Source organism: Aspergillus affinis (genome assembly GCF_023601865.1).
Source record: "Aspergillus affinis strain CMG 70 chromosome Unknown NODE_10_length_487445_cov_86_957759, whole genome shotgun sequence".
Lineage (NCBI taxonomy): Eukaryota > Fungi > Ascomycota > Eurotiomycetes > Eurotiales > Aspergillaceae > Aspergillus > Aspergillus affinis.
In genome coordinates, this window is record NW_026515791.1 from 109,532 (window position 1) to 132,578 (window position 23,047).

Below are 23,047 nucleotides of genomic sequence, written 5' to 3' on the forward strand. Positions count from 1 at the left end.
CAAATAAGTCACATCTCAATGCCATTATTAGAAAGGACTCGGTAAACCTTAAATTGAGAAAGTCAGTTAAAATTCGACGATTCCTGCATCATATCGACCGGTCTTACTCGGTGTATATTATTTTAATTGTATTTTCTTTTCCCCTGGATTATTTACTTGGCTATTAGACTGCTCGTTCTTTCTCGGTTCATCGATTTTATATTATTTGATTTAATCACCTACGACCAGAATGTAGCGCAACAAATCCCTAAGCGAATATCATATAGTTACCACCAGAGTTTCCCTTTCGTTCCTTTTTACGCATCGTCAAGACACATGCCATTTCAAACGAGGGTGTTTGACAGCTCGAGAACTCGATATGCAACAATCCTCACTAAACCTACAAAAACCCCTACTTAGCCCACAATCATCTACCATAGGAGTCCTTGATGACCTTGACCATAATAAAGACATCGCTTGTTTTGCATCAATCTGATCGATTCCTGAGCCTCTCCTGAGCCGCGTGTTGCCCTTGTTAACTCTGTGTATATATATATCACAGGAAATGAAAGGCGGTCAGATGGGTAAAAATCAGAACAAGGGTTATTATTATTATTTATTCTCTCTACCAAAAAGCATTGGCAAAAAATGCAAAAAAGAAGGAACTTCCGTGGATCGAACACGGGGCCTACAGATAAACTGCTTATTGCAATCTGCCGCTCTTCCGCTGAGCTAAAGCTCCAATCGGATGTCTTCTGAACTTCTTTTTTTGTTTTACAATGACCTTTAGACCGGTAGGTACCTATACGGAGTAGTCATTTCGTAAATCCCAGGAACTCTCTGTTACACCACATGTAAGTGTACTGATGTAGTAGGGGTAGGGGTGTTGTAGAAGATTTAAAAATGAATAAAACAAACATGTGATATAATTACGCAGATAGCTTTCCTTGGTATTGTAGACAATTAGAAGAGAGAGAAAAAGCAATAACAGACCAATAGTTAGATGTAATGTAATTTGGGCCACTTCTTCGAGGCAGTAAATTGCCGTGTGGAAGAGCCGTGATGGTCAGGACTCGACTTTCCGTTTTCTCGATTTGCCTCATTTAACGGCGGCCTGGACCCTCCTGATGATGCACGCAGGTAGACAGGAGTACCCCGTACTCCGTACATGTTGGGTGGAGGATAGATCATAATATGAGTGGTTTACGGACTGGCGGAAGGATTAAGATATTGTACTTTTGCAGTGGGGACAGTGGAGAAAGAGCAGTCTCGATTGATGTGATGCGATGTGATCACTTCGGACATTTTCCTTGAGGTTGCGACCAGGACAAGGTGTTTTGTGCAGGAAGTGCGGGATTATCACTTATGGGTCTTACTAGGTCTGGACCGTTTCTGCCAGGGAATTGACCTGTGTGCTGGTTTTGTTTGATGTCAGAGTGTAGTACGTTGGTGGGGGTCTGTACAGAGGCTACAGGATTTTTTTTTTTCTTTGGTGACACTTTGATGGGCTTTTTCTTGACCTTGGTCTAGAAGTCTCAAAAGCATTTATGATATCCTTGATAGATTTTGGTGTTATCAGAAAGTGGTCGGAATACATTGACTCTGCTGGTATTGAACTACCCACTTCGCGAATCACACTTTTCCTTGAGGCATGTAACGTTTCAAGTGCCTTCGTAATAAATATCCGGTCGAAGGTTTGAATGGTATCAAGTTCTGAATAGTAGAATCTTTTGTCTAGATGTGTGCGGTAAGCCCCCATCCTGGCATTCCCGACTGTTGGAAGGATAATGGATATGGGACTATACCACATTAGTAGGGAAATATTATCGTGATACATCAGCGTTGTGAGGTTGTTTTAACGTTCTTTCTTCTCATTAGCAAGAATTAGATTCAAGTGTTGTGGCCCCCAATTCTCTTGCCATCCCTCGACAGCAGACTAACTATGTATCTCCGATCATTTGTACAACAAGGACGCCGTCTTTGCTTAATGAGAACATCGTGAAATGAACGAATACATTTTCAAACTTGACTCTATAGCCCCAATAGCTGAACACCTAAGCAAGATGGTTAATAATGCCGCAAACCTACTTCCTAGACATAAAATCCATGAAACCGATCCTGGGTACACGCAAAGACCCCAAACGAGCAAAGTTTGTGGAGTCTTGTCGTGACAAAATGGTCCTCTATTACGATATGCCGCATATATCGGTCGTCTCTGGCTTCGTCTAGTAAGAAACCCTAGGAAATGAGAACATATCGAACAATTGATTTGAATAAACTTGTCCCCCCCCCCCCCCCCAACATGATCCATAAATTGCAACTAACACACTCCTCGTGATTTTTGTGTTTATTGTCGTTGGGTATAAGGGGCCTGACCGGATGAGACTGTTAGCTTTCTGTCACTTTGCGTATGGGGTCTGTGAATATACCGATTAATGTAGGGAAGCTACAAATTAGATATCCTCTCCCTGTCCACTGAGCAGTGTTCTTAGCGAAATGATGTGCTTAATGTCTCCGATAAAACCTTGTCATAACCTGCAGAGCCAAGCTTGTGTGTATATCTACATAAAGAGGCCGTTCGACCTCACAGCCTTGCGGTGATTTTGTCCAAGGTATCCGCCAAGGCATACTCGCTCGGGGCCTTCTTGCTCCTGACTGCTTGCGCCTGCTCACGAGTGACATACCTAGCCTCCACGGCAGGATTATACCCAAGGCCACTGACCTTCGCGATTTCCATGTCGTCAACTACAGCATCTATATTCTTCTTGCCGTCCGCACGTCTATAAACCGTTACCACAATCGCTCCACCAAGACCAAGATTATGCTGCAAAGCGACATCTGTCTCCGGGACCAGACGGCCGTTTTTTGCCCATCCGCGAAGCTGCCACGTCAGTTCCGCACACTGCGCAACTCCCGTTGCGCCGAGGGGATGACCCTTGGAAATCAGTCCGCCCGACGGATTGACAATCGGGCCTTTGCCGCCGTATGTGATATCGCCGTTGCGAACGAGATGGTGGGCTTTTCCAGCTTCAGAGAAGCCCATGGCATCAAGCGAGATCAGCTCGTTGGCGGAGAAACAGTCGTGGAGCTCACAGACTTTGATGTCGCTGGGTGTGGCGCCTGCTTCGGTCAGTGCGGCCTTGGTGGCTCTGCGGGTCATTTCGTAGCCGACTAGATCTAAGGCACTGCCGGAGTATAGGGAGGGACTGTCGGTTTTGAGAGACTGCCCTGCGATCAGGATAGCATGGCTCTTTAGCTCGGGCCGTGCGTCGAGGAATTTTTGCGACACGATGATCGCGGCCGCGGCGCCGTCGGATGTAGGCGAGCATTGGAGCTTGGTGAGCGGGTAGTAGATCATAGGCGATTTCTGAATTTCTTCTAACGAGTAGACGTTGCGAAACTGGGCGTATGGGTTGCGCGAAGAGTGTTCGTGTGAGATGCGGGCGATCTCTGCGAAGTCTTCGGGTGAAGCGCCGTACCTGGCGTCAATGTTAGAAACAAGGAACCCATTACTCGACAAGAATCCTAGTGAGGAAGTAGAACGGACTACCTACTTCTCAATATACTCCCTCCCAGCATTCCCAAACATCTGGGGATTCCTCGGAGCATCGTTCTTTCCCCAGGTCGATTGCATCAAATCAACACTCAAGTCCAGCGGCGTCGGTCGGTCGGTGACATTGCTGACCAACGGGCCGGCATTCATCTGTTCAAACCCGACAACCATTACACAGTCATGGGCGCCGGATTTGACAAATGTGCGAGCAAGATGGAGACCGGTTGAGCCGGTCGCGCAGGCATTATTGGTATTGTAGATCGGGATGTCGGTCATACCGAACTGATAGAACACTCGCTGGCCGCTACACGTCGACCCGGATGTGTAGCAGGCAACTCCGGCCTCGACATCGTCGTATGTGATGTGGCTGTCAAGCATGGCTTTGATGCCCGCTTCGAAGGCCAGTTCGGTGTACATTCGTGTGGCACGTGGCTTGAGGAAGGCCGCCATGCCCACACCCAAGACGTAGGCGTTACCCTGGTTGTCTGAAGTCATGATTTTTGATGAGATAAGGAGTTACTATCGGCAGTCAGTGTTCGGTGATATGCGACCGGGCTGTTTTTGAAGCAGATTGAGGATTGTCAGGATAACCAAGGCTCCGAGGTTCGGTCGGTAAGAAGGCTTCACCGAGGTTGAACAAGATGTAAGGAGCTAGTACGGGGGATTTCCCCGCATTTTCCTGGTGGAGCTTACGGCTATTTCGAGTCAACTCTATCTGGGGATCTCTATGATGAACACCATGTTCATGTTGTCTGATATTCATTAAGACACAGGGTCTCCGTGATTATCAATTCACCTTACCTATTTATGAAATTCCAGAATGACAGCCTTGTCGACGGCGAAAATTAGCCAAGCTAAGATCGTTCTTCCTAATTTCTCGAACATTCAGCACTCTTCATGATGATGTATGCATTGCAATTTTGTGAAAATTGCGATCATACAAATCTGCCTTGTTGCCTACCTTCACATCAGCAATCCATGCAGTTGGCGCCTGTTTGCCTAAGTCGCCAAGAGTCAGCCCTCGCCCTTTTTGCCAAAGTAACCAGGGCGTCACAGTGCACCGCCACAAGCAAACTAAAATGACCTTCAACATCATAGAAGCCACACTGCCCCGCTGAAGACGAACCATCCACCACTCATCTCTATCTTCACGAACCCCAAGAAAAGGCGTGGCATGAGCCAGTGTGGCATGTGATGATGTGACGAGCTCAGCGCCAGCTCGCCAGCCTTGCGGATTCTAGAACCGCCCAACCAAAAGGTCTAGAACGACGACCGAGGCTGTAAGGCTCGGGGAATAGAACAATCTAGGCCAGATATACTGGCTCCCCTACCAACAAACTTGATATTCATCTCGTCTCACTGGCCGGGAGACACTGACGAGTTCTGCTGGAAGCTGTAGCTGCGGCAATCTCCCTTCTAGATCTCGCTGCCCGATGATGTCTTCATGCCTTTGCTTTTTCCTCGGTGTCTGTTATGGTCAGGCTTCGGCAATGAGGGAAAGGGAGATATATGCCTCGCTGGTGGGTTATAAATGGCTGCAGACTCCAGAGGGGAGGGTGTCGATCCGGTCATATCGTGCCTTCAATCGATCCGATACGATGCCGGAAACCAATAACTCCACTTCGTATGTGTTTTCGAGGTTGTTTGGTCGCTAATGACTAACATGATTGATGCAATTAGATCGACCCAAACGGTTCATTCCAACCACGCAAGCCCCCCGAAGCCTAGGAACGCCGAGAACATCCGTCGATATTACGAGTCGCCGGCAGGATCAGATCCATATCATTTCGAGATGAGCAAGGAAAGCCAAGAGACTCGACAGCGACACATCAGTGAGGAACTTCGCAAACTTGATGAGGTCTTCCGAGCGTCATAGAAGCTAGAACACGCTGTTTGATATGGATAAATGGGCACTGGTAACGGGGCGAGGTGATTCGCTGCACTGTGGAATAATGCGCTGGATAATATAGGTTGGGATTTGATAAATCTTAGACTGTTCGTTTGATTTGTTTCGTTGATGATACATGTATAAAGGCTCGTTTCAATAGATGGAGACTTCGCAGATATATCCTCAAATAGACAAAAATGGTATATGTTTCAAGTCAGTCTTTAAAAACGCTGTTGGTATAGAGATAGGGCCGGCGTGAGTCCATTTCCTCAATCATGGGCGCAATTGTATGCCGAGAATAGTTATTTCCAAACTCCTATTGCCGTTATCCGCTTCGCTTTTAAGGCCATCTCAAATTTCTTGATGGGGGCCAGAGGTATTATGCAAGCATTGATCTTACCTTGACGTGGCTGATTTCCATCTACACCAACTTTACAAGGTCGTCAGTCGGAACAGACTCGATGAGACAGACCCGACCACGCCAGATGCACAGAAAAGACCTAGTCCTTGGTCTCTCGGATAAATAGATATTGGGTTTGAGAATGATCCTCGTTCTTCATTCTCGGATGTCAATATTAGCTAGGCCAAAAGTAGCACGTTTTTTTCGGTGCTGAACCATGAAGACTCAGGCCCGTCAACGACATGAACCCCGACGACCAAAATAGTGACGTAGGTGGAGTTGGAAGTACAGAATGCAAGGGGGGCGTCGTGGGCACGAGTAAGCCCCGCAAAGAAACACTGCACCATCTAAGGCGAGTTATTATGTGCTCTCTCCCCTAGTACTTCAAATTTCAAACGGAGTACATAGAGGTGTCCTGAAAGACAATGCCCCTGGTTTTCCCATGAATTTGGCGTAAGAATATTGAGACCTTGTTTAGTATGGCTTGGAAACAAAGTTCTTTATGGTGGTTCTGTTGAAAGCGACCAGCAATAAACAACAGAGATATAGAAGGACGGTGCAATTCCGGTCTCTGTCACAACAATGAATGTAAAACTGAGAGATACCTCAGGGTCGCAGAGTTTGTTCTCATGCGTGTTCCAAGGAAGTAGAGATGCGGACTGCTGGATAAGCAAAAGATGGAGCTAAGACAGGGCCAAACCAAGAATAGAAGGTGCCAAAGTGATAGTTCTTCGTTTGTTCACTAGCTCCAGTTGAGCCCGGAATACGGCAGCCTACGGCCCCACCGACACAGGCAAAAGAATAATAACGGAGCACTGGCTTTCTGCAAAGAGGCTATCGAACGTTATCAAGGATAAGTCTAACAGTGACAAAACTCCCCGAAAGGATGCGGGCGGAGATTCATCCTCCGAATCCTTCGAGCGGGTTGTAATCAAAATTAATTAATTCATCATTTGACGCAATTTGAGTCCAAGGTTGCATTGGTGCCTCATTTCGAATCGATCGCTTCCTTTGCGGCACGTTCCTTGAATTTATTCCATGCAGACTGTTGAATGATCTGGCAGAAGCGATGGAGGTCATACAAGTAAGGGTGTATAACCCCCGCATCGATCGCAACCCCTGCGTCGTCGTACAGGGGACCTGGTCGAGTCATCATGTTACAGTTGTGCAAGGGCTGTATCGGACCTCTTCCATAAGGATACGGATCAATAATTCGATAGCGAATGGACTCAGATAGTCTTACATAGATGAGGGGTACGATGTCCATTACCTAACAGGAACCGGAATCCGGGACGATAGAAACGCCACAACCATCCAACCATTGGCAATTGAAAGGGAAATAGATTGATGATAAGACCTTGGCGCACGGAGAAGCGTCGGTTAAGTCAAGCTTGTATAGAACAAGCTTAGTCTTGGAAGGGCCTTTGGCTTATCGGTGGCCGGGCGGACTGCGCGACCATCCGGGGTTGAGCGAATGAGCGCGGGACAGATGGGGACTAGGGCCGTAGTCGTTATGGGGAGGAGTTGGGTGAGGACTGAGCAGGGTTACATTGGGTTGTGCTCACTGTCTTGTCCCTCCAGTCGGATGCTGGAAGAGCACAGCGAGAGACCAAAAGTAAATAAACAAGCGGATGGACCCCTGGCATCAAGGCAGCCAATCAGCACGTAACGTGTCCCCGGAATGCTGGGGATCGGCCTTGGCGTCCGAATGAAGGGAAAAATAAACAAATGGCATTCTGACAGACAGTCTATCTGCCAGGGTTTTTACTCTCTACAAGGAGACCAGAGTATGCACACATGTAGACTACCAGTGCAAATGACACCACAGGCCCAAATGCTGAGCCAACTGCCCTAGTCCGACTAAATATGCCCGGATTGGGCCATTATTGCCAGTGGAGTCTCTCCTGACGATCCACCATGATAAGCCCCCTCAAATTCAATGTGACGTCGAATGGGATTCCCTAGAATAGATCCCATCATGCTCGCCGCGATCGGCAGGAACCCGTCGGTCCTCCGGTCTGTGAATGGATCGAGTAAAAGTATGCACATCACTGTCTGGCAGTTTCCGCTAAGCTAATTAATGTACAGTGAGTGAGTGCAGCGTCCCCATCCACATCACGCGATGGCTGGGGATCGTTACTATTAAAAACCCAACCCCCCTCTTCTCCCTGCACCTTTTGGTCGCTTCTCTCGCCCATCCCTCTCTCATCGTCCCCTCTCCTCTCCCCTGGGCGGACCATTCTTCATCATGCGGTCCTTCATCCGTCGTGGAGCTCTGTCGCTTGCGGCTCTCACTTTGCTTTCTTCCTCCGTCGCTGCCGAAGTGTTCGAGAAGCTTTCTTCTGTTCCCAATGGTATGAGCCACTGCCGCTTGAAATGTATCTCCTCCATTTGTCGGAGAATGCTGACATATCCTAAGGCTGGGTTTACTCTGGCACCCCAAGCGGTGACCAGGCAATCCGCCTGAAGATCGCATTGCAACAGGGCGACGCCGAGGCCTTCGAGAAAGCCGTCCTTGACATGTCGACCCCCGACCATGCCGACTACGGAAAGCATTTCGAGACCCATGAGGATATGAAGCGTATGCTTCTGCCCCGAGGCGAATCCGTCAGCTCCGTCCAGGGCTGGTTGGAATCCGTCGGCATCACCGACTACAAGCAGGACGCCGATTGGATCGACTTCCAGACCACCGTGGAAAAGGCCAATGCCCTGCTGGAGACCAAGTTCCACTGGTACAACAACAAGGAGAAGAACGTTCGTCGTCTGCGAACCCTCCAGTACTCGATTCCCGACTCGGTCGCGGGCCACGTCAACGTCATTCAGCCGACGACCCGCTTCGGCCAGATCAAGCCCGACCGCGCGACGCTGCGCTCCAAGCCCAAGCACATCGATGAGAACTGGCTCTCCAAGGTGTCGCAGAACTCCTCTCACTGCGATTCCGTCATCACTCCCGAATGCTTGCAGGATCTATACAACATCGACTACGAGGCCGATGAGAATTCCGGCAGTAAGGTCGCTTTCGCTAGTTACCTAGAGGAATATGCGCGTTACGCCGATCTGGAAAAGTTCGAGGAGCGTCTCGCTCCCTGGGCCAGTGGCGAGAACTTCAGCGTCACCCTTTTCAATGGCGGCCTGAATGACCAGAACGCCGCTAGCGACAGTGGCGAGGCCAACTTGGACTTGCAGTACATCGTGGGTCTGGGTGCCCCGCTGCCAGTCACCGAGTACAGCACCGGTGGTCGTGGACCGCTCATCCCCGACCTGAGCTCTCCTGATCCCAGCGACAACAGCAACGAGCCGTACCTGGAGTTCTTGCAGGGCGTTCTGAAGCTAGACAAGGCCGAGCTGCCTCAGGTTATCTCCACCTCTTACGGCGAAGACGAGCAGGTGAGTTGCCCAGGTCCTTCCCGCATTCCTGCGTGACGCAGAACTAATCGTTTTAATCCAGACCATCCCCGAGAAGTATGCTCGCACCGTGTGCAACCTGTATGCGCAGCTCGGCAGCCGTGGCGTGTCCGTGCTGTTCTCGTCCGGCGACTCGGGAGTCGGCGCTTCCTGCCAGACCAACGACGGCAAGAACTCGACCCACTTCCCGCCTCAGTTCCCCGCCTCCTGCCCTTGGGTCACGGCCGTTGGTGCCACCACCAAGACCAACCCCGAGCGTGCCGTCTTCTTCTCGTCGGGCGGTTTCTCCGACTACTGGCCTCGCCCCGAGTGGCAGGCTGAGACCGTCGACAGCTACCTGGAGACCATCGGTGACAAGTTCAAGGGCCTGTACAACAAGAAGGGTCGTGCTTTCCCCGACGTCGCCTTCCAGGGCCAGAACTTTGCGATCTATGACAAGGGCGCTCTGGGCACTGTCAGCGGTACCTCCTGTTCCTCTCCCGCCTTCGGTGCTGTCATCGGTCTTCTGAATGATGCCCGTCTGCGCAACGACAAGCCCGTTCTCGGCTTCCTCAACCCCTGGCTGTACAGCAAGGCCAAGGACAGTCTCAACGATATTGTCAACGGTGGTAGCACCGGCTGTGACGGCCGCAACCGCTTCGGTGGTACCCCCAACGGCAGCCCAGTTGTGCCCTATGCCAGCTGGAATGCCACCGAGGGCTGGGATCCCGTCACCGGACTGGGAACCCCCGACTTCACCAAGCTGCTGCACGTCGCTCTGTCCCACTAATGAAGTTCAATTTTAGTTGAAAATTCATAATATTTGCGAATACATAGTTAACTAGATGAACAGCATGAATACATAACGAATGTTCAAATCCCCTTTCCTGTCCTACATCCCACCATGGCGCCGGTCAACTTATCAGTAGTAGGCAGGATCATAGATCCTCGCCTTGTAGAACTCCGCATCCCCCCATCCCCTCTTATCCTCTTCCACCTCCGGCTCCCCCTCCCTGCTGAACGACACATACTGTCCCATCTCGTTCCTCGCACCTCGCACCCACACATACTCACCAGACTCATCCTGCACCAACGACTTCAACTTCGTCGTATTCATCAACATCTCAAACTCCCCACTCGTCTTGTTAAAACTGTACGCCGCACTCGTATGCGTCAACAACAAGAGATCCTGATGGGCATAGCTCGCCGACAAATCATGGCCATTCCGCGCCCCCGTCCCAGGTAACTCAATCTTCCCCTTCTTCCCAGGTAGCCTCTTCAACCGCAGATCCTTCCCCTTTCCCTGCACCCGATACTTATACAGGTACTTCTTCCCAATGGCCCATAAAAACCCATCCTCCGGATCCTCACTCCCATTCGGATCCCATAACACCCCATGCGCAAAGTCCACCTCATACGTAGCCAGCTTCCTCACATTCACGTAGTCGCTCACATCCCCCGCATCACTAGGCCCATACAACTCGAGTTCATTACTCGCCGAACTCGCCACCACGATTCCCCCGACGTACGGAATCCGCTCGATCGCATGCGGATTACCCTCGGTGTACGCCGACCAAAGCACGTCCGGCACGCCTGTCCGTGGCCGGCCCTTCTGGATGTCCACGATGCCGACCATCCCGCGGGATGCAGCGACGAGTGCGACCCATCCGTGTTTTGCGGTTTTGCGGATCCGGACGTCGGACACGTCGTGCCAGCGGTTGCTGGTGAAGAGACCGTTGGCTCCGGATGGGTCGAATTCCCAGTGGATGTTGGATTGGGTCCAGCTGGGTGCCGAGCGTGGGAAGACTCGCACGGTTTGGGATTTTTGGTCGGCGATGGCAAGGTGGTAGGCGTTTGCTAGGGGGAGGAGAATGGATGTGAAGGGGATGATTAGGTGGGTAAGTATTGAGAGATGCATTTTGGTGGGACGGGAGTTGAGGCGCGCGTTATCCTCCTTTAGGACGATGGGTTGGTTAGAGAGGGATAGATAAAATGGTGTCAGGGGGTTTATATAGATTTAACATACCGTTCGCTGTTGATGAAGTAGTATAATTTGATCAAGTTGAGGGGGGTGTACATACAAATGCCAAGCTCGTACTATTTATTTCGCCCTCACACCTCCATTTCTGTCTTTTTCTGTGAACGAATCTGTGATTTCAGATCTGCATGGCACGCGAGATGCTTCCTATATGGGATGCTATTTTTGGGGCCGGTTCGTATACGGGCCGCTGACTAGCCACGATGGGTAGAGCCGATGACTGATCCATCTGGGGATTAGACTTTTGCTTCTGGGAGATTGGCTCGTGTCTGTCAGGTACGAGGTTCATTGTGGGGGCGGGGCCGATTGCTATTCATAGTTTCATACTTGGGTTGAAAACTTGAAATATAGGGAGGATCTTCAATTGATTTTAGCGGTGGGAATCAAGGACGATCTGTTGTGATTTGTGCATATGCTGTGAGAAGGGTGTGCGTTTTGGTCTTCGTTGTCCCAGATCCTAATATATTTTCTCTGGTCAGTGGCGTGGCGTAAATGTGTGCCCAGAAGATGATCCAGGAGTATAGTCCAACAGGACTAGAAATTATCCATAGTAAATAGACCCGAGAATGTCAAATAATTCCACTCAACAGTATCCGCTTCGTTTGATCAAGGTCTTATTCAGATGCCATAGAGCTTTTATCCTAGCCCAAATATAGAGTGGGAATTTAACAAGACAGCGAAAACCAATTATAATGGCCACTCAAGCGCTAGTTATCCACAGAGTGGGTATTCTATAGCAGCTACCATAGAATATCAGTTCTCATTGGTAGAACACACCTCTAACATATGCTATAACAACAAGGGTGTTCAAGCCTAGCCTTCCACTGTTCGTTAGACTGTCAAAACTCATGCGGAGTAATCGAGAGTACTAGTTTATCTCTTCCAAGACCCTTCTTTCTCAGACCATCATCTAACTCTAAACATCCATTTCTCATTCCATCACGTTTAAACTACCATCTCAATCCCCAGCATAATCCCACAAAATGACCACCATCGCCAACCCTCTCAAATTCCGCCTCATCTTCAACGCCCCTCCCTCCGCCGTCGCGGCCTGCAAAGCAGCCATCTTCGCTGCCGGCGCAGGCAAATACCCAGGTCCAGGTGACTATACCGAGTGCTGCTGGACAGCGATGGGGACTGGTCAGTTTCGCCCCGGGGACGCCGCAAACCCTCACCTTGGCAAAGTCGGGCAACTAGAAGAGACGCCCGAGGTGCGGGTGGAAACGATCTGTGTGGGTGAGGATATTGCTAGGAAGGCGGTTGATGCTTTGAAAAAGTAGGTTTTCCTTCTTGGTCTGACTGTTCTGGTGATTGTTGGGCTGGTTGATGGCTAATACTGTTTGTTATTTTCTCTAAAGGGCTCATCCGTATGAAGAGCCATCATATAGTGTGCTTAGGATGGAGGACTTCTAATTAAACTCTGGGTATGGTTGAGGAGAATGAGGACAGTGTATGTTTTGTGTGATATATTGACAATATGAGGGACTAAACCAACTTGGAAAGATTCCAACATATGGGCCATGTGTGTAGGTAGAGGGATGCGCTTTGACTGGGACCCTTTCTAGTCGACAAACAGTATTCGAATTGTTCCCAGGCTTATAATGTGCTTAGCTAGAAACTTTTCTTGACTGATGTAATAAGACTATCAAAGTCAAGTTTGCGTGACGATCAAGAGCTGTGCAACGCCGCTGGAAAAGCTCCTATTGGGCCATTTATGAAGGTTATGTGGGTGTCAATGCCTCTGGCAGATACGACAACTCCGTCTCTGGACTCGGTATTATTGATGTAATAGATGCTGACTTACTAGCAGGTGTTTACAGCGGTTAGGTACGAAGATATTTTCTCTTTATTACACATACTTTATCAGAGGCATTATTATCTGATCTTTTGATTAGCTCATGAAATTCTCGTTTTGCTTCGTAGCATCGTTGATTGAGACTTATGGCCATCCTTCATATTTGCCGAAGCATAGCAATGACGGTCATCGGATCTGGCATGGGAGATTACAATTCCCCAATGAAAATTTTTAGGTACTCCAGTATATATGCTTCTCAGGGCTCTCTTTTCTTCTTTTTATAACGTTTTCGCATCAATGTGTCCAAGTATCATCAGATACCTTGAAATACTTTCGTATCGCTCGACAATGTGACTCTTTATATATCCGTACGATAATGTTGAAAGTTTATAGCCGCTTTTAGCTTTCGAAATTACCTGTAACAACTAGACATATTCATGGAAAATCATGAGTAGGACATAGTATGCCGTAGACCAATTCAGTCAGCAAGTGTTTCTCTTGACGCTGCCCTATGATAGTGGCATAGTTGATAGTTTCTGCCTAAGGCAGAAATTATACTGCCAGGTACCGAGTCACCGCCCACCAGAGGGCGCTATCTGAGTCACTATTCATGCCTAACGGAGCGGACAAACATATCCCCGGCGTGCCTTTCCGCGGCGGGGTGGTTTTTCAATTGATCGCGGGGTGGCTTTTCCATGCGTCTTTTCTCCGATTGTGACTCACCACACGACCCATTGCGGAAGGCCGAGGGATCTCGTTTATCGCTCACGTCCTCTCTCTTCAATCGGCAAAATGTCCACCATGAACGCCGACGAGCGGTTTGCGCTCATCTCGGAAAACCTTCAAGAGGTCCTCAATCCGGATGTCATCAAGACGATCCTTGCGGAGGGTGGAAATCCTAGAGTCTACTGGGTGGGTATTCCATGATGGTGTCTTCCTTTGCAATTGGTGTGGGACTTTTCAGCTAATTATTTCTGGTTTTCGCGCACAGGGAACTAGCCCGACTGGCAAGCCTCACTGCGGATATTTCGGTACGATTGGATCTCATTGTTTACAAAGGCGATTAATGGTGGATTTTGGCTGATCGGGATGTATGACTATAGTGCCGGCGGTGAAAATTGCACAACTTCTGGCAGCAGGCTGCGAGGTTACCGTCCTGGTGGCCGACATCCACGGATTCTTGGACAACTTGGTTCGTTCACGGTTGAATGGAATTGCAGGCGCATTGGGGGCTGACGACTTGACAGAAAGCGCCCATTGAACTCGTCGAGTACCGGTCGAAATACTATGAATACACTATCACCGCTATGCTGCAGGCTGTCGGTGTGTCGACGGAGAAACTTCGCTTCGTCCTGGGCAGCTCCTACCAGAAAACCCCCGAGTATATCATGGATGTCTACAAGCTGTGTTCGATGGTTTCGGAGCATGATGCGAAGAAGGCCGGCGCTGAGGTGGTCAAGCAGTCGGACAACAGCCCCCTGTCGGGTCTCTTGTACCCGATTCTCCAGGTGCTCGACGAGGAGTACTTGAAGGTTGATGTGCAGTTCGGAGGTACTATTCTCTTCCTTCGATCTTGGATAAAGGTCTAGAATACTAACGGCAGACAGGACTCGACCAGCGCAAGCTGTTTGCGGTGATTCCTCTTGTGATTCCTCTTTAAGCACCATCGGACGCTGATGACCAAGATTAGGCTTCTACGGAATGGCAACCTAAGATGGGCTACAAGAAGGTAGGCAAACATTTACCCTTCGCGTTGATTTCCTCATTGCTAATATTATCTTTAGCGTGGCCATCTGATCAACCCTCTCGTGCCCGGCTTGACTGGTGGTAAAATGAGCTCCAGTGAAGAAGGTACGCTGCCAGCCTTTTATCGTCTATAAATGAGCCGAACCACTAAAATCCCCTCCAGATAGCAAGATCGACCTCCTCGAGTCGGTAGACAGCATCCGCAAGAAGATCCGCAAGGCCCAGGCCGCGCCTCAGCAGACCGAGAACAACGGAGTTCTGTCCTTCGCCCAGTACGTCCTCTTCCCGGCCCTGGCCCTGAAATCCGGAACCCCCGAATTCCGTGTCAGCCGTGAGCGCGATGGCCTGGAGCCCCTGGTCTACAACAACATCGACCAGATGGTGTCCGATTACAAGAACGACGTCGTAAGTGGTTTTCATTCAAACCTGAGAAAGCTCTGTTCTAACTGACTTTTCCAGGTGACCCCTCAATTGTTGAAACCTGCCGTGGCCGACGCTCTCGTTGAGCTTACGGCGCCGATCCGCGCCGCGTTCGACGCATCCCCGGAATGGCAGGACGTCATAACGAAAGCGTACCCGCCTCCTCCTCAGAAGGAGAAGAAGAAGAAGCAGAAGGACAAGGGATCGCGCTACCCCGGGGCTGGACAGGCTGCCGATCAGGCGAAGCCCGCCGAACAAGCGGAGACGGCAAACTAACTCACTGCTAAACATACATCCGACTGGAAGATAGATGCAGGTTGTCTACATTATGAATCTAAGAATTACAAGAGTTTGGACGGCATTTTCATACATCACTTGACGCCATGACTGGTTCTCGTTGACACGAGTAAAGTATTATACGTTCACGGCTGTAGAATGGACTCAACAGATAGCGTGACATTTGCTTTTATTGTGTCATTGCAAGCACTGATAGATACGGAATGATATGCACATATGTGAGGCATTCAATTCATTGTATCTTTGGGCCCGGGACGAATCCTTTGACCGGCATACCAACGACAATTTACCCACATTGTCGATTACTGTTGTCTGACAAACCATCTAGATATAATACCACGTCATGATTTGGTGCGATCTCCAAAAAGTGAATATAAACTCATACCCCATACCAGTGACTATTGTCCATCAGCCCACCAAGAAAGTCCAGCATCCAGATCACCAAGACTCTGCCACAGATCGATCCCTTCTAGAGTATCTATAGGCGGCAAGCCATCGTCGTCGAGCATCGTCATGGCCTCCGACCCAAGACCCTGTGCACTTTCATCTGACCCACTCAGCCCGATTGGCTCCGGGGGATCCGCCTTCTTACCCTCCAGTCCAAGTACATAGCGGGCAATCAGCTGGATTTCATGCACGTTTCTCCGCGTTCGGGGCCAAATCTCCGCTAGTGCTTTGAGGCATCCGATGATCATGCGGATTTGGTCCCTTGCGATGGCCAGCTCTTTTCCCTTGAAGAGGAAGTTGCACGCGGATAGGAGCGCAAGGGTGCCCTCGCTGATCATGCAGGTAAGAAATGGGGAGTGGTTGAAGGGCCGGATTGGCAGGGCCAAGAGGCGGATTTGTGATTCCACCGAGCGCAGTACTCGTGCTGTATGCACGTTGACAAGTTCGGGCGTCGGTGTCTCGGCAGGAAGGTCCCTTGCGCAGCTAGAGACGTGCTCTATGGGGTTGAAGCGAAGATCAGATAATGGTCGGTGCATTCCAACGATTGATCTAGGGAAGCCAGTCAGGTTTGTCGAGACTGAGAACAGGGAATGATTTGGTTCTTACACGTGAACTACCAGATGAGCTTGGAATATGAGCTCGTCGATCTCCCCGGTTTTCGTCAGGACCTGCTTATGTTCCTTTGGTAGCAGAAGCAGCCACCCGTCAACAATGGCATCTGCAGCTTGGATAATGTCCAAGGAAGCCGTCTTTCCGGAACATCTAGGCACGGCAGATATTGCGGCTGCCGCAGATCTAACCGCCCCGATTAGATACGCGAATGATGAAAACGGCGTGTCGCTGAAGTCGAACTCGCGTGAGTCAAATTCTTCAAGTGTCCGTGGTTGCGGAATTTGCTATAGAATGAATAGTGGTTACAGAAGCACATGTTAATGGTAGGGTGAAAAATTGATTAACGATTATGGGCCGGAAATAGCGACGGCGTAGGAAGAACTTACTCCTGATTCATACTCTCTTTCCTGGCAAGGTAGGTCAACATTGGCATCGACATTGATAACTTTGAAATCCATCGTTCCCAGCGTGCCGGCGTAGTAGCCATCCACAACGTAGAGCGACCACCAAGTCCGCCTCCACGACTCGATCAACACCGGGTCTCCGTATCCATGCTTCGTTGCAAACTCGCGACAGAACATTCTAATTTCCAGAGCGATCCTGACGGCATGGTCCATTTCCTGCTTCGACTCATTCTTATAGTCGTACCAAAACAGAGCAGTGGAGTATAGAAGTCGACACTGAACCATGACGGGATCTGTTGGGGGAGTTTCGGAGAAAGAAATCTCGACCAAGTCCTTTAGCGAAGTAGACCATTCTCTGGAGCGATAGAGTTGGCCAATGCAGCGCATCACGGCAAGTAGAGGTCTTAGATTGATCGGCTTCCCTGGCTCATGGTAGAATCTGGCTAGATGCTTCCGAGGTATAACTAAAGGGTGAAATCTGTGGAAGTTTTCATAGTATGCGTCGATGAGAGAGTCATCATCTACGTTGAATATTTCCGTGGTTGATAATACTGGAGCCGCCGAGCTCGATGGCGTGTCAGCAACGTCAACGCCACCAAGAAAGTCGAGGTGATGGGATTGTTGAGGGGCATTTAGGATTCCTGGGCTTTTTGGGAGGGAATTATCCCGATAATCCGCTGACGATGTTGCAGCAAGACGTCGGCGTCTTTCGGCGAGAGCCTCTCGCGTTTGACCACCTCGGCGCGACTGAGTGTAATCGCATTGCTGTTTAGCTTGGATGCACCGCCTACACCTTGGCTGTTCACCGTCACATTTGACATGACGAGAGCGACAGGGCAAACAGGCTAATGAAGAGCGGGTGGCTTTGCGTCTTTCGGATATCGTTTGATCAGCTGGAGCCATCGAGACGACTGTGAGGGTCTATCGGATGCAGGGCGAGGTAAGATGATGACAAAAGAGCGGATATTGTTACCCGTGGATTCCCTAAGCCCACGCATTCCACGCACTTGTGTCGTGCCCCACCTGACCGTAAAAGTGCCCCTCTGCGAGCTCCCACAAGGTCCCCATTGGTTGTGGCAATGAGAAACAGGCGTGGAAAAGCCACTCGGCGACTCATGAAATCCCGAGATGGCAAAGGGATCTAGAAACAGGAGCGAGTATAAAAATGAATCGAACATCCACGAGTCGAAATTCATGTTGACCATCTCCATTCAGTATCTCCATCTTCATTTTATAATCCACAATTTCAAGCTCCATTCAATCTTTTTCACCTCAACATGCAAAGCAGAATCGTTATCGCAGGGGCAGGCTTCGCCGGCGTGTGGAGTGCTCTCTCCGCCAAACGTCTCATTGGATTTCACGGCAAAGACGACGATATCGAAGTCATTGTCGTTGCTCCAGAGCCATCACTGGTTCTTCGTCCACGGCTCTATGAGGCCAATGCTTCCGGCATGACGCATCCTCTTGGTGCTCTTTTCAAAGATGCCGGTATCAACTTTATCCGGGGCATTGTCGAGACGATCCAAACTGAGGAGCAAACTGTCAATGTACGACATGTCTCTGGTCCAACGTCGACGATAAAGTACGATCGATTGATATTAGCTGTTGGAAGTACTGTTTCACGCCCCAGTAAAGTCGCTGGTGTGCAGGAACATACCTTCGACATTGATGCTCTCGATTCGGCAACCAAACTCGAATCCCATCTCCAGAGCTTAGCTTCTCTTGCCGCAGGTCCAGGCCGTGACACGATCGTGGTATGTGGAGGAGGATTTACTGGCATTGAGCTGGCGACCGAGCTACCTAAACGCTTCCCTGACGCTCATATTGTTCTTGTTGAAAATGGAACCGAAATTGCCTCGGGATTTGCACCCAGCTCTCGAGCTATCATCAAAAAGGCCCTTCACGATCTGAACGTGGAGGTCAAACTGGGAGCGGCAGTAACATCCATTGATAGTGAGAGAATAATGCTTGCTTCGGGCGAGAGCATCGAGACAAAGACCCCTATATGGACCGCCGGAGTGAGGGCAAGTCCGTTAACGCAGCAAATCTCGGGAGAAAAAGACGGACTTTCTCGCCTACGCGTGGATCACAACCTGCGTGTTCCGACCGATCCCCACGTCTTCGCAACCGGAGACACGGCGTGTGCCCTCGCAGACACCAACAGTCACCATACATTGATGTCCTGCCAACACGCCCTCGTCCTGGGCCGGTTTTCTGGTCACAACGCGGCTGCAGACCTGCTTGGTGAACGCCTGATGCCGTACTCACAAGCGGCATATATTTGCTGTCTCGACTTGGGTGGGTACGGTGCGGTGATCGCTCAGGGTTGGGAAAAAGAATTGAAGCTCCAGGGTGACATGGCGAAGGGAGTGAAGAACCTTATCAACCAGCAGCTAATTTACCCTCCGCAGAACGTTGAAGAGGCTATGACTGCGGCGGACCCTATTGGACCCGATTCTGACCAGCTGCTTGAGCAGTTGATTAAAGTTGTGGGATAAGTTCAAAGCAAGCTTGGGCCTGGGGAGTCTCCATCAAGGATATAATGAGAATATTGTTTTTGTTTCTTTATTCATCAGTAAAAATGTGTTTTTATTTCAATAATTTATATAACTATTATCCGTGATTATACTCAGTCGAAGACAAAGATCATACATGTTCAGGGCTTGAGAAATGACATCTAATGATCTGTCCTTACGTTGACATAGAAAGCCGCATCATCGAGTTCAAGAGTGATGGAACGTTGAAGAAATGGTTAAAGGATGATCATCCCTACCCTAGATCACGCAGGGGCCGTGGTGGGCCCGATGTTAGTGTGGGCCTAAACAGGCAGGTACCACTTGGCTGCCTGAGTGCCTGGGCTGCCTGGTGACAGTTCCATCCAGCGTCAAGTCACCTTGTCACCTTGTCACCTTGTCAAGCATCTAAGCATCATCGGCTCCAACAGCTACGATGACCTGGACTTGGGACCTGCATCTAGACATCGACTCCCACGGGAGAAAAGTTGTTCCCTTCTATTACTTTGTTTCACCCCAACCTGACCTGGTGCCGTCGCACCTGCCATTCGATGGCTTCCTCTCTTTGCCAGCAGAAATCCAACTGATGATCTTCCAATACTGCGACCCGCCGACACTTTTTCATCTCATGCATACTTCATCTCACATGCGTCGGGAGTGCTCGAAATTGTTCTGGGACTCCATGCCCAATGTCTGGTATCAAATTGAGCCGATGAACTCTGTGTGGGACGGTACAATGAACCCGCTCTTCTATTGCCCTCAGTTCGCTTCTCACGTTAGGCAAGTGGAGATCGAGGTGGACATCTTGCAGGCGTGGTCAACGGGAGATTATGGAGAAGCATTCTGGAGGAAATCAAAGAGCTCTTTCCTTCTGTGAAGAGCGTGGTCTTGACCTGCAACGATCCCAGTGACCTTCCGTTCGATAAAGACGGGGGCCCCTTCGACCACTACGCGGCAATGGCAATGGTTGTAGAACCCGCCCCGGCTAATATTACCGCCCTGATAGCGCTCGGCTTTACGAATTGGTGTGCTCTTTACCGACCGCGAGGCGTATGCGAAGAAGGACTCTGGGATGTCGTCCAAGACCCCTGGATTCGTCCAAGACCCCTGGATCCGTACGCGAGTTATGCTGTCTTCTAGGAAGTTGGACACGGGAATTCTAGCGGACTTGATATCCTCATGGCAGATCTCATGGCTTATCAGCAAGGAACAGATAGGACTACACTGGTTGATGTGGGAAACGGAAAGATACTACGAAAACGGAACACTGGTATGTCCGCGCCTGGAATGTGAGCGCTGGTTTCGAGATCGCGAGTCGTAGTTGGCTCATGTCTCTAAACCCTGCTTTGATCGTGTCAACCTACGCGAAGGGCAAGACTATCTCCCTTTTTCTCGTTTTCGCTTTTTCTCGATTTAATTATAAAAGGAATATTTAATATTACAGACAAAAAATACATAATTTATATATTTACGAATCTTAGCATATATATAACGTTTAGAATCTAAGTTGAAGCTTCAAATCCAGACTAAATTATCCAACTTTAATCCGGACTTAACGCTGGGTCGCAGTCTTTGATTCAAAACCCAATTCAGCCCGGGTTGGATTCGGGTTGGATCCGGATTATATTGGGTCGTGCGGAAGCCTATCAAAAATGTACCCACAGGTACTTTACTATCCGGTCTAATCAGCGAGATTATTTCTTTAAACAGAAAGCAAGTCATGATTGTTCAAAGAATTCTTTTCGAAGCGCTCAGCTGGGTCTGTCATCCATATAATCGTCTTAGCGGCAACAAACACTCCTTTATGTAGGGGGGAAGGAGATGTCGGTAAAAGTCAGATTATCAAGACAATCGTCGCAAAGATGGACTTGCTTCGCCGCAAACATAAACTCATTCTTATGACGCCAACAGGAGCTGCAGCCGATCTTATTGATGGCAACATCTATTAGGAATTTCCCTGAGCCGTTCTCGAGCTGCAGCAAAGGGCCTGAGAGTTCGCCGACTGTAGTCGCGCAAAACCATTATAATTATTAATGAAGTGAGCATAATCGATCTTTCCATACTTAGTACTATCAACAGCCACTGTAAATCAGCCCGATTTCTAGACAGAACGTCCCCGAACCTGTTCGGTAGCTTACCGATCGTCATCCTTATAGGAGACTTTTATCAGTTTCCCGTTCGGGGTCAACCGTTATGGAAGCTATCACAGAATGACGCAGACACCGACGGCAGACACATCTGGCACCGGTTCAGTCAAGTCATCATCCTAGACGAGCAGATGCGTCAGACGGAGGATGAGCCATACCAACTGTCTCCATCTACTATTTACGCAAAGTCATCCATTAATACAACAACGTTCCAATACCACTGCTTCCAATGCCGCCAAATAGGACCTGTCCAGCTACTATCCATATTCGAGACTTTATCGATGGCGTTGAACCCAACCCGACACGCTCCGGTAAAAGCCTGGCGCTGCAGTTACGCCTTTCCCTGAACATCCCGGATAAGGACGAACAATCAGACGATGTTACCCAAGAAAATATACCGACTCTGATTCAATTCTTCCGTCAAACAACCAGATCTGAAATCTACCAGCCCAATGTGTTCGTCTACGCTTAGAGTTCCTTCCTAATGGCTACTACCCAAGAGGACGGCTTTTATATTTTTTTGCATACTCATACTATAGCCTGATAAAAATCGCCACCCCTCCTCAACATAACTCTTTTAAACGTCTCTAGTCATCCGGGCAACTATAAAAATGCAGATTCATACTTTATGTACTGCCCGAAGGCCGCATAACCGACCGCTACATTCTTCGGCACTGTCTACGAGCGTAAAGGCCAGCTAAATCACGAGTCAATACTATTGCATTATCGTCTTCAATCAACAGTTTACTATACCTCCAATCGAACCCATCATATCTTCTCACTAACCGCCTACTTTAAGAACGGCTAGCGCTGGATCAACCTCCCGTCCCTGTCTATTAACGCCCAGATATTTATCACCGGCCGCATTTTCGGACTAACCAAAGAAAATCAACAATTGGCGATTATAACGGAGGATATACACTTTCTACCAGCGCTACCTTAACCTCTGCCTGCGACTCTTTCGTCTACACTCGATAAGCGACAACGATCAGACCGGTGGACTCAACGAGCTACTTCTGCACTTCATTCAAGTCCGCTCAGGGTCTGGATCTAGATTCGTCCCTCTTCATTACAGCTATCAGAGCGTTCAGTCTCAAAAGGTACCCGGGCAAAGAGAGAGGACTGCACAAGATGACGATACAGAAACCCAGTTCACGTGGACAGAGACAGCCGATGAAGCTAAGTATTTACATCAACTCATCTCCTCTACACCCGAGCGACGTTCCCACAGGATGCGGAAAATCTCGTATGCAGATGTTTTACTCAATCAAAATAGGGCTTCCGGCCTCGGCTGCTTTATCAATATCCGCAATGTTCTTTCCTGCATGCTTTAGCCTTTCTTACTCCATGAAGTCATCTCAATCTATCTCGATAACCTCACGTATCTTATATTTCCTCCCCTTCTTGTCGTTTCAGGGCCGCAG

General features: G+C 49.3%; 8 protein-coding genes across 8 annotated transcripts; 5 read left to right on the forward strand and 3 right to left on the reverse strand.

Annotated features, from left to right (window-relative positions):
- Positions 1–2,563: 2,563 nt before the first annotated feature.
- Positions 2,564–4,027, reverse strand: KD926_000427 (acetyl-CoA acetyltransferase; the record flags this gene model as incomplete). Its single annotated transcript, XM_053096328.1, has 2 exons — positions 2,564–3,458; positions 3,534–4,027. The coding sequence occupies 2 exons, from the start codon at positions 4,025–4,027 to the stop codon at positions 2,564–2,566; spliced, it is 1,389 nt and encodes a 462-aa protein (XP_052959497.1).
- Positions 4,028–5,130: 1,103 nt separating this feature from the next.
- KD926_000428 (uncharacterized protein) lies at positions 5,131–5,408 on the forward strand (the record flags this gene model as incomplete). Its single annotated transcript, XM_053096330.1, has 2 exons — positions 5,131–5,156; positions 5,213–5,408. 2 exons carry the CDS (start codon positions 5,131–5,133, stop codon positions 5,406–5,408), a joined length of 222 nt encoding a protein of 73 aa, XP_052959498.1.
- A 2,660-nt stretch (positions 5,409–8,068) lies between these two features.
- Positions 8,069–9,994, forward strand: KD926_000429 (S53 family peptidase; the record flags this gene model as incomplete). Its single annotated transcript, XM_053096331.1, has 3 exons — positions 8,069–8,174; positions 8,240–9,207; positions 9,269–9,994. The coding sequence occupies 3 exons, from the start codon at positions 8,069–8,071 to the stop codon at positions 9,992–9,994; spliced, it is 1,800 nt and encodes a 599-aa protein (XP_052959499.1).
- A 132-nt stretch (positions 9,995–10,126) lies between these two features.
- KD926_000430 (uncharacterized protein) lies at positions 10,127–11,122 on the reverse strand (the record flags this gene model as incomplete). The annotated part of the gene is made up of 1 exon (XM_053096332.1): positions 10,127–11,122. The coding sequence occupies one exon, from the start codon at positions 11,120–11,122 to the stop codon at positions 10,127–10,129; it is 996 nt and encodes a 331-aa protein (XP_052959500.1).
- Positions 11,123–12,225: 1,103 nt separating this feature from the next.
- KD926_000431 (uncharacterized protein) lies at positions 12,226–12,655 on the forward strand (the record flags this gene model as incomplete). The annotated part of the gene is made up of 2 exons (XM_053096333.1): positions 12,226–12,518; positions 12,601–12,655. 2 exons carry the CDS (start codon positions 12,226–12,228, stop codon positions 12,653–12,655), a joined length of 348 nt encoding a protein of 115 aa, XP_052959501.1.
- Positions 12,656–13,829: 1,174 nt separating this feature from the next.
- On the forward strand, positions 13,830–15,479 carry KD926_000432 (tyrosine--tRNA ligase TYS1; the record flags this gene model as incomplete). Its single annotated transcript, XM_053096334.1, has 9 exons — positions 13,830–13,949; positions 14,029–14,068; positions 14,141–14,229; positions 14,285–14,588; positions 14,645–14,670; positions 14,728–14,766; positions 14,822–14,888; positions 14,947–15,188; positions 15,243–15,479. The coding sequence occupies 9 exons, from the start codon at positions 13,830–13,832 to the stop codon at positions 15,477–15,479; spliced, it is 1,164 nt and encodes a 387-aa protein (XP_052959502.1).
- Positions 15,480–15,898: 419 nt separating this feature from the next.
- KD926_000433 (uncharacterized protein) lies at positions 15,899–17,866 on the reverse strand (the record flags this gene model as incomplete). Its single annotated transcript, XM_053096335.1, has 3 exons — positions 15,899–16,496; positions 16,554–16,843; positions 16,946–17,866. The coding sequence occupies 3 exons, from the start codon at positions 17,864–17,866 to the stop codon at positions 15,899–15,901; spliced, it is 1,809 nt and encodes a 602-aa protein (XP_052959503.1).
- Positions 17,867–18,240: 374 nt separating this feature from the next.
- On the forward strand, positions 18,241–19,461 carry KD926_000434 (NAD(P)/FAD-dependent oxidoreductase; the record flags this gene model as incomplete). The annotated part of the gene is made up of 1 exon (XM_053096336.1): positions 18,241–19,461. The coding sequence occupies one exon, from the start codon at positions 18,241–18,243 to the stop codon at positions 19,459–19,461; it is 1,221 nt and encodes a 406-aa protein (XP_052959504.1).
- Positions 19,462–23,047: the final 3,586 nt, after the last annotated feature.